This window comes from Megalobrama amblycephala, linkage group LG14 (genome assembly GCF_018812025.1).
Source record: "Megalobrama amblycephala isolate DHTTF-2021 linkage group LG14, ASM1881202v1, whole genome shotgun sequence".
NCBI classification, from domain to species: domain Eukaryota; kingdom Metazoa; phylum Chordata; class Actinopteri; order Cypriniformes; family Xenocyprididae; genus Megalobrama; species Megalobrama amblycephala.
The window spans coordinates 13,299,116-13,309,206 of NC_063057.1; the positions used below are offsets into that span (position 1 = coordinate 13,299,116).

The window sequence follows — 10,091 nt, forward strand, 5'->3', positions numbered from 1 at the left end:
AAAGACGCATTCATAGACATGGTAGGAAATGCATACCAGGTGCAGTGCACTCAGCAGATAAACCAAGAGTGCAACGTACGGAGAACAGCCGAGAGCCGGTAACTCATGAGGCTTTTATCCAAAACTCATTTGGAAATCCAAACAGACAGTGTGGCAGACACCTTCAGTTTGTTAATGTTGTTTAAAGGCCAATGGGGGAAAAAATGAAATGTGAAAACACTGCAGTCAATGTATAGGAGGAAAGCAATAGACTGTGCGTGTGTAGAGAAAGAGAGGGAGGTAGAGTTTTTGGGCCAAGCTCTCCCATTTGGAGTTTGAGTGTGTGTTTGTGTGTGGTCCCCGGTCTGTGCCTCTCTCTGACTCATTCTACAGCAGCCATGTTAGACAGGCTTTTTAAGGAGGCCCTGTGCTGGGAATATGCAGCATAGCTTACCAACCACATCGACACCAACAAGTGCTGCTGCCTAAATCTGATGCACCAAAATTCACAAATTTTATTCTCCTCCCTTGAGAATTCCTTTTTCGTTTCCATGGCAATGGCCAAATTGAAGATGAAAAGAAAATAACAATTAAATTAAATTAATTACAATCACTGTAAACACACTGCATAGTGCCCTAAAGGTACATCACCAACATAAAAAATGTTCTTGTCATTGCAAGATTTCACTCAGATTGACACTCATAAAGTGAAAGTGTTTAAAGTACATTTTGTATTACTGTCTATGTTGTATATTGTGTGTTAGTTTATATTGTCTATCCTGTATATTGCATTCTTCACTACACAACAGATTTTTAGATTTTTAACCATTATTACACATGGTATATATTGAAATGTCAATCTCTCATCACTATTAAAGCCCCTTTCCACCACTTAAAATATATACTTTGCTAAAACATTGAGATAAAAGGTCAAAATATGAGATACAAAGTCATAATTATGAGATAAAATGTCAAAATTGAGATTAAAAGTAAGATTTATGAGATAAAAGTAAAAATTATGAGATGAAAAGTTGACATTTTAAATACTAAATTCAAAATTATGAGATACTTGAAATTGACTCAGTTGTGATAAATTTTTACTTTTATGCCATAATTATGACTGTCATAACTATGATTTACCAAAACATTTGTTCTTATGTGAATTTGAGAATAAAGGCAAAATGAACAAAAATATAAATTAAAAAAAATTATAAGATAGCGATGTCAAAGAACATATATAAATATTAAAATATATTTGTTATATAGTAAATAAAGTTTTTATTATTATTATACCACTTTTAGTGAACGCTTAAAATTATTCTCATTCTTTATTTCTCATGTAGCTAGAAGAAATAAAGCCAAATACCAACAAAAGGCAGAGTGTAAATATGATCATATCAGACATGAGGGAAGGTATGAGTGAAGCATGTAAATATTCTGTAGGCTGGCATGCATTGCTTTTCCCCAGCATGAGGGGGATGGGAGGGGAGCAGAAGTTTTTGTTATTTGTGTGTGTGTGTGTGTGTGCACCCTATCCATGTGCATACCAGAGACAAGAAAAAAACAACAGATTCTTGTGAAAGTGAAAGACATTTTAGGATCATTGGATTCAGGTCTCCATCCGATGAGCAGATGAGTTTTGACAACATTTCTCGCACTCTGGTTTTGCTGTAAACTGGGGGGCGCGGGTACGCGCTCAAGGGGGACGGAGCGCGCAGCCCTGGGATCAAGTTACAGTCCCAGTCCCAGACTTTTCAAGGCAACATTTTTTTCCTCCATCACAAAAGTGGGGGATGGTGAACGCTATTTGGTTTCTTCACATTTTTAGAGTAGGGAAAAACGGAGCTGAGCTAAACTTTGCGCAGGAGCTTAAAAAGAAACATTTGTTTACTACTTTTACTCACCGCATTTGTATGATGACGAGATTTTCAGTAGTATGTGAGCGAGAAAAGAGGCATAAAAAACTTTGGAATCGGACGAAAAGACATTTCTTTTAATGGGGGAAATGTCGAATCAGGAATATAGCAAATATCCACACTTTGGCTTTGTTTGAAACCTTCAAGCGCATCGCGCACGAGTGGAGAACGAGAGTTTATTTGGAAACATTTGATGAAACATCGCTACATTGTTGCGTCTCCAAGATGTCCTCCAAGCGCCTCTGCTCCATTGTTGGAGGCTTTTGGATGCTTTGGATATGGGCAGCCACCTCTATGGTCGCTCGGGCGGTCATCTTGCACCCAAATGAAACGGTATTCAACGACTTTTGTAAGAAATCGACAACTTGCGAAGTGCTAAAATACAATACGTGCCTAGGTTCCCCTTTGCCGTACACACACACTTCTCTGATTCTGGCTGAAGACTCAGAAACTCAGGAGGAAGCCTTGGAGAAACTGGCCATGTGGTCTGGTAAGTTACTATTTTTATTATATAATACATAAATACAGTGAAATAACTTATTCATTCACATGTTTCCCTCTGAAGCAAATAAGGTTATTTTAGTTATTGTACACTTGAATGATTGAAGTTTTTCCATTGTATGTCAGTTTTGCAGCTTATTGAATAAGAAAGCCAAATATTGCTGAACACTATCTGTCTCCTATGGAAATTGGTTGCAGAACATAATACCTTTTGCCTTAAAGATTTGGCGTACATATTAAACACAATTAATTATTGTAAGTTATTGGATGATAAAATACATTCTTAGGTGACTTTTGCATCAGTTATTAATGTCATCCTGTTCTTAATTTTCTCAAGCACCCCATAATGAGCAATCCACCCCTTTCCTGACACATTCACACCTTAATCCCAAAGTTCTCTGTATTGTTCCTGAAAGTCCATTGCCCATGGGCCATTTCCTATACATATGAAAAAGAAAACTACCAAATCTTTAAATATCCACTTGATTCTATTGAACTTAACGAAATATCCTGATTTATTTATGACAAACTATCAGGATCTTAACCAGACAGCCATTGAGAATTAGTCACTATTTTCTCAGACAATTAACGCCTAATCTCTCATTCTCTTGGGCCCAGGGTTGAGAAATGCTCCTCGCTGTTGGGCCGTCATTCAGCCATTGCTGTGTGCTGTTTACATGCCAAAGTGTGAGAATGGAAAGGTCGAACTGCCCAGCCAACACCTGTGCCAAGCTACACGCAAACCTTGCAGTATTGTGGAGCGGGAGCGGGGCTGGCCCAACTTTCTCAAGTGTGAAAACAAGGAGCAGTTCCCTAAGGGTTGCCAGGTAAGTCATCCATTTGCATACGCCCAAAATGGTCTGGATTGCCTATTATGTGACTAAATGTACTTTTGACTTTCAGAATGAAGTCCAGAAGATCAAATTCAACACATCAGGACAGTGTGAGGCTCCCCTTGTCAAAACTGACATCCAGGCAAGTTGGTACAAGGACGTGGAAGGCTGTGGGATCCAGTGCAACAATCCCCTGTTCACGGAAGACGAGCACTCTGACATGCATAGCTACATCGCCATCTTCGGCTCCATCACTCTCCTGTGTACCTTCTTCACACTGGTAGGTGAACCGGCGAAGACGGGTCTCCATAATCTCAGGTTGGCTTTGACAGAACCTAGCTCACGTTTTGGCTGCAGTCTTTAATTTTGGATGTTATTCCTGCTTACAATTTCCCACAGGCCACATTTCTCGCAGACTGGAAGAATTCCAACCGCTACCCCGCTGTGATCCTCTTTTACGTCAACGCGTGTTTCTTTATCGGAAGTATTGGATGGCTCGCTCAGTTCATGGATGGAGCCCGCAAGGAGATTGTGTGCAAAAGCGACGACACTATGCGGCTTGGAGAGCCATCGTAAGTATGAAATCAGCGGAAAAATCAACCTTCCAAAAGATTGGATTACAGTAAATATGAGTTTCACTGTATATTACAAATATTGACAGTCAGGAACATTTGATAGCCAAGAATAGTAATTGGACAGAGCAAAAATAATAATAATATTATTATAACTTACCAAATATTTCAGTATGAATAATGCCCATTTTCCATGGCTTATTTTTCTCTAGGTCCACCGAGACGCTGTCATGTGTGATTATCTTTGTCATTGTGTATTACTCTCTTATGTCTGGGGTCATTTGGTTCGTTATGCTGACTTATGCCTGGCACACATCATTCAAAGCCCTGGGCACCACCCATCAGCCTCTGTCTGGAAAAACTTCCTATTTCCATCTGGTCACATGGTCTATTCCTTTCATATTGACAGTTGCTATACTGGCCATTGCAGAGGTGAGGCTACTCTTGTCATTTTTTTGCGTGGTTAATATCAGTGTATTCGCAGTGATTAATCTGAACATATGAAATAACCCACAGGTGGATGGAGATTCAGTTAGCGGCATTTGCTTCGTCGGCTATAAGAACTATAGATACCGTGCAGGGTTTGTTCTGGCTCCTATCGGGGTGGTCCTTGTCGTTGGCGGCTATTTCCTGATACGAGGTGTGAGAAAAATATGTACACTCTATTTGACTTTTGGACAAGTGATTTACTTAGATGTATTCATGTATGTATACAAGTATTGATACAAGACTCTCATTTTCCAGGGGTTATGACATTGTTTTCCATTAAGAGTAACCACCCGGGGCTACTCAGTGAAAAAGCTGCTAGTAAAATCAATGAAACCATGCTGAGGCTTGGTAAGTTTGGGTTTCCTCTTGAAATTCTTTGCACATTACACAGCATGAAATGCTTTCATCAAAAACAAATGAAAAGCACACCAATCATTCATGTGTTTTAATTATGACCATACAAATTATACTGTGACTATTTAATCTATCTATCTATCTATATGGCTAATTGCAATTTTTTCATTTCTCAGGTATATTTGGATTCTTAGCCTTTGGTTTTGTTTTCATCACTTTCGGCTGCCATTTCTACGACTTTTTCAACCAAGCTGAGTGGGAAAAAAGCTTCAGGGAATATGTACTGTGAGTCCTCTTTTTCTATAATATTTCTAGACAAAGTGACATTTTAGAGACAGCAACAATCCGTGTGTTACCTTATCTACCATACAGTGTTTTGGGGTTGTGTGCTGTAGAGAGATACTAGTGCTGTCATGTAACAAATGTGGGTTTTAATACAGATGTGAGGCTAATGTCACCATAGCTCACCAGACCAACAAGCCAATCCCAGAGTGTGCCATCAAGAACAGGCCAAGTCTTCTGGTTGAGAAGATCAACCTTTTCTCAATGTTCGGCACAGGCATTGCAATGAGCACGTGGGTTTGGACGAAGGCAACAATCCTTATCTGGAAACGTACCTGGTTCAGGTATATAACAAAAAACATTAAAAAAAAAAAAAAAAAACATTAAAAAAAAAAATATATATATATATATATAAGTTATTAGAATTAAACAAAAGTCTTAATATTCACTATTTTCTCTCAATTCCAAGAATCATTGGACGAAGCGATGATGAGCCGAAACGCATTAAGAAGAGTAAAATGATTGCCAAGGCATTCTCAAAGCGAAAAGAACTGCAGAAGGATCCGGAGAAAGAGCTGTCCTTCAGCATGCACACCGTTTCTCATGAGGGACCTGTGGGTAAGCACCTCCTCCTACATGCTAAAAATCATTTTGTCAGCTTTTAGGAGTATGCTCGAATATTGATGACCTCAAAGCTAAAAGAGGCGGCACAAACTATCAACCAGTTTCCTATATTAGACACACATAACTAACATTAGATTTTAATTTTAAACCCTTATAGCGGGTATCAACTTTGACCTGAATGAACCATCAATGGAAATGTCTTCTGCATGGGCCCAACATGTGACCAAGATGGTGGCTAGAAGAGGGGCAATTTTACCGCAGGATATCTCAGTGACACCCACCGGAACGCCTGGTTAGTGCTCTAGTTTAAAATGATAATTGATATAATCTTTTATGTCAGTATATATAATTAATAGTTTAAGGGATAGTTCACCCAAAAATGAAGATTCTGTCATCATTTACTCACCCTCAAGTTGTTCCAAACCTGTATGAATTTCTTTCTTCTGCTGAACACAGAAGAAGATATTTTGAAGAATGTGGGTAACCAAATAGTTGATGGTAGCCATTTACTTTCATAGTATGAAAGAAAAATACTTTAGAAGTCAGTGGCTACCATGAACATTTTGGTTACCCACATCCTTCAAAATATTTTCCTCTGTGTTGAACAGAAGAAAGAAATTCATACAGGTTTGGAACAACATGAGGGTGAGTAAATGATGATTTTTGGATAAACTATCCCTTTAACTGTAACTGGTGGCAAAAAGCTGAATTTTTGTATAATTTAACAAAAACAACAGCAGTAATAAATCATTTAACAATAACATTTACTTTGTAATATGTATTAAATTTACTACAGTAATTAATTACATTTTTCCTTGCAGTTCCCCCTCCAGAGGAAAGGAACAAACTTTGGATGGTTGAAGCAGAAATTTCTCCTGAAATGATGAAAAGAAAGAAGAAGAAGAAAAAAAGGAGAAAGGAAATACGGCCAATGGGTCCTGCAGCAGATGAAGGGAATCCTGCCTTCCACCGGAGGGAGTTTGGCTCCAGTGCAGTGCCGCGCCTCCCAAAACTTCCCGGTCATCGGAGTCTGGTGGCAAACCTGTGGGAGCAACAGCGACAGCAGCAGGAGGAACAGGATATGCTACCTGGAGCCTTCCCAGAATTCAGGCCTTCATGTCCAATTCCTTATCAGGAGAGGTATGGTGGGTTGGGATACTTGCGCAATAAACCCTCCGGCCTCCCCCTTGCCAATCCCCTGACGCTAAGAGATAGTGTGCAAGATGACTTGGGTCGCTTCCAGCAATCATCATGGCAACCTAATGGAGTTTTCCGGCACTATGGACAGGAGGCTTCTGTGATGGATGCTGGCAGGACTGCCGTTGTTCCACGGGCAGATGGTAGGAGGGGTGTACCAATACACTCCAGAACCAATTTAATGGAGGCTGAGCTGTTAGATGCTGACTCAGATTTTTAAGTCTTGGAGTTGTTGGTGCTTATTTTGTGGATAAAAGCGAAAGGTGCTGGATACTCATGCCAAACAATGAACCTGGAGCAGGAGTGGGTTTGAATTGCTGAGTCGGCTCCGTTTTTCTAAAAGATGCTTTTTTTATGCAACCCTCATGATATTATGAATTTGAACTGGATTTATGAAACATTATTAAAAAGTCATAAAGACATTTGTGCCTTCAGCATGGATTTTGTAACATCCCGCTTGTGATTCTGCACTGTTTTATGGTGGCAATTCATATTGTTCAGTTTGCCAAGTGGGCTAATATGTTTGGAAACAGGTTGGGGCTTCATTCAAGAATGCTTTAAATTCAGATCTTGGCTTCAAGGGGAAGTGTGTAATTCCTGCAGCACTGGCGTCACCAAATGGAATCACAGAAATAATGACTCTTTGCAAACAGGTTAATCTGTCAGTGGTTACTTAAACAGATAGCCTCACTCAGAACACACGCCATTGGTTGAGCCAGTGTTGCTCATGTTCAAAAAAGGACAATTTTCAGATCTCTTGTCCTGTAGGTGACAATGTAACTAAATTTGGCATACGGCCTCTCATCTAATGCTGGCTCGACACTGCTGACTTTGCTTTAGCGTAACATTTGAGTGGAGGCAAAAATAAAAATTCTGTTCAGTCATTGCTGTGTCACTCCAGTGATCATCTGATCCGATTTTGGTAAAAAGAACCAAACCGGTTTCCCCGTCTACTCCATTGGTTGAGCCAATGTTGCTGTGTCAGCGTGTTCAAACAGATATACAGTGTTTACACACTTTTTGGGGGAAGCAGTGTACAAATGGCTTATTTAAAGTTTTCCCCACATATTACACTGAGATTGGAATTGCAAGTATTTTTAACACCAAGCAACACATTGGTCTGGAAAAAAAATAAAAAATAAAAAAACAGTCTATTGTATTTGATGAAAGCCTCACAGTTGGAAGAAAAGGAACTGACAAAAGTTCTATTTCTTCAGAAAAAGAGAATTTATTCATAGCTATTATTGTTACTTTTTGTTTTGGAAAGATTGCCTGGTGCAATTACAAACAAGTCCACCTCTCTCACTCAAAGAGTAAGAGAAAATAAAGGGCATTGTTTTTGTTCGTTTAAAAGTGTTTTTAAAATTGTAGCTCAAAATGCCAATGGTTATGTAAGATTCTGTTTCCATTGACAATTATTTCTGTACAGTGCTATTACAAAAACAAAAACTATTTTTGTATTTTCGATTGTTTTTTCTTCCACCAGTTTTATTTTATATTATTTCAAACTGTACATACGTTAGATCACACTTTTGTTTCCTGGAGTGATTTTGCTTCATACACATACAGATTTGTTTCTCTGTGTGCATTTTGTTTGAGATGTTAAGCTTATTGGCGCTTTTTCTATTTTATCTTTTTTGTCTAGATCGTTGTTAATATCAGTGGAAATATTAACAAAAAAACGCAGCTGTGCAGCATTTTTTCTGACAATTTGAAGTTGTCCTTCAAGAATGTATTTTAAGAAAAAGTGTTTAATGAAGATGCCTGTGCTCTGTGACTGCGATGATATGTTTTTCCCCATCACTGTTGCCGTTATTCCCTCAGAAGAGCCAGTCCGTCCTCATCATTAATCTTTTATGTCAGTATTTTCATGCCTTTGTGTGTATCTTTGCTGTTTTCTGCCAGAGTTTCATTCTATTGTATATATTTTTAATATTGACACACCATTAATGAATAAAATATACTGAAATTGAGTAAAACAAAAGGATTCAGATTATAAAATGTTGAATGCTTCAAGATTATTTTCATTATACACCTGAAAAAGGAAATTGTGTTTAGTATGATTTAATAAATTTCATGTCACTGTGAGTATATTTTTTTATTTTGCAGATAAATGGTGCATCTCTACTCCACAATACAAAAGACTATTTAGTAGTACATAAAGAAAGATCTTTCTCTCATTGTTGTACCTGTACTCACAGATACTTATGAAGAGTATAGGCTAAAGCTGAATAATAATAACCTTCAATCAGCTGATAGCTGGCAGTGTTTTGCAAGAGTGGTCATATTTGTACATAGTTTATATACAAATAAACACAAAAAATATTTAACTGTGTCTGTGTTACTGTTCATTCATTTTTAAATCAGTGAGATCAGAATCAAATCTTATATATAGTATATAGTATATTCTAACTAATATTTAGAATAGGCCTATATTCACTACAAAACTTACAAAACACTTGCAAAACTCCTAACTTAGATGCAATTTTGGCAGTCAGTTCGTCTGTTTTGCTCCATCAACAAAGTTTCCGACAAAGCTACATCTTAAAGGGTTAGTTCACCCAAAAATGAAAATTCTGTCATTTATTACTTACCCTCATGCCGTTCCACACCCGTAAGACCTTCGTTAATCTTCAGAACACAAATTAATATATTTTAGTTGAAATCCGATGGCTCAGTGAGGCCTCCATAGCCAGCAATGACATTTCCTCTCTCAATATCCATTAATGTACTAAAAACATATTTAAATCAGTTCATGTGAGTACAGTGGTTCAATATTAATATTATAAAGCGACGAGAATATTTTTGGTGCGCCAAAAAAAAACAAAATAACGACTTCTATAGTGATGGCCGATTTCAAAACACTGCTTCAGGAAGCTTCGGAGCGTTATGAATGAAGTGTGTCGAATCAGCTGTTCGGAGCGCCAAAGTCACGTGATTTCAGCAGTTTGGCAGTTTGACACGCGATCCGAATCATGATTCGACACGCTGATTCATAACGCTCCGAAGCATCATGAAGCAGTGTTTTGAAATCGGCCATCACTTATTTTTTTATTTTTTTTGGCGCACCAAAAATATTCTCGTCACTTTATAATATTAATATTGAACCACTGTACTCACATGAACTTATTTAGATATGTTTTTAGTACCTTTATGGATCCAGTGGCATTTTGTTCCAGAATGAATCTGTGTTTTTGAACAAGACTCGTAATGCCACCTTCTGGAGTGACGACGTAACCTTCAGAAAAAAGACCCTGAAAATCCCAAACTGTATAATATAAAATGAAAAAACCTATATACTAATGCTATGACGGAATAATTTTATTCTCAAAATAACTTGAAAT

The 10,091-nt window shown here is 38.0% G+C and overlaps 1 protein-coding gene across 1 annotated transcript; it reads left to right on the top strand.

The window, feature by feature from the left end:
• Positions 1–1,507: 1,507 nt before the first annotated feature.
• Positions 1,508–9,077, top strand: smo (smoothened, frizzled class receptor). The gene is made up of 12 exons (XM_048156218.1): positions 1,508–2,385; positions 3,015–3,223; positions 3,300–3,509; positions 3,629–3,801; positions 4,014–4,233; positions 4,318–4,441; positions 4,546–4,638; positions 4,821–4,929; positions 5,085–5,270; positions 5,396–5,544; positions 5,708–5,842; positions 6,372–9,077. The coding sequence occupies exons 1-12, from the start codon at positions 2,121–2,123 to the stop codon at positions 6,965–6,967; spliced, it is 2,469 nt and encodes an 822-aa protein (XP_048012175.1). The 5' UTR covers positions 1,508–2,120; the 3' UTR covers positions 6,968–9,077.
• Positions 9,078–10,091: the final 1,014 nt, after the last annotated feature.

Coding starts and splice junctions, on each gene's coding strand:
- smo (XM_048156218.1), top strand. CDS start 2,121: ATGTCCTCCAAGCGCCTCTGCTCCATTGTTGGAGGCTTTTGGATGCTT. Junction 4,234..4,317: donor CTATACTGGCCATTGCAGAG/GTGAGGCTACTC, acceptor AATAACCCACAG/GTGGATGGAGATTCAGTTAG. Junction 4,442..4,545: donor CGGCTATTTCCTGATACGAG/GTGTGAGAAAAA, acceptor CTCATTTTCCAG/GGGTTATGACATTGTTTTCC.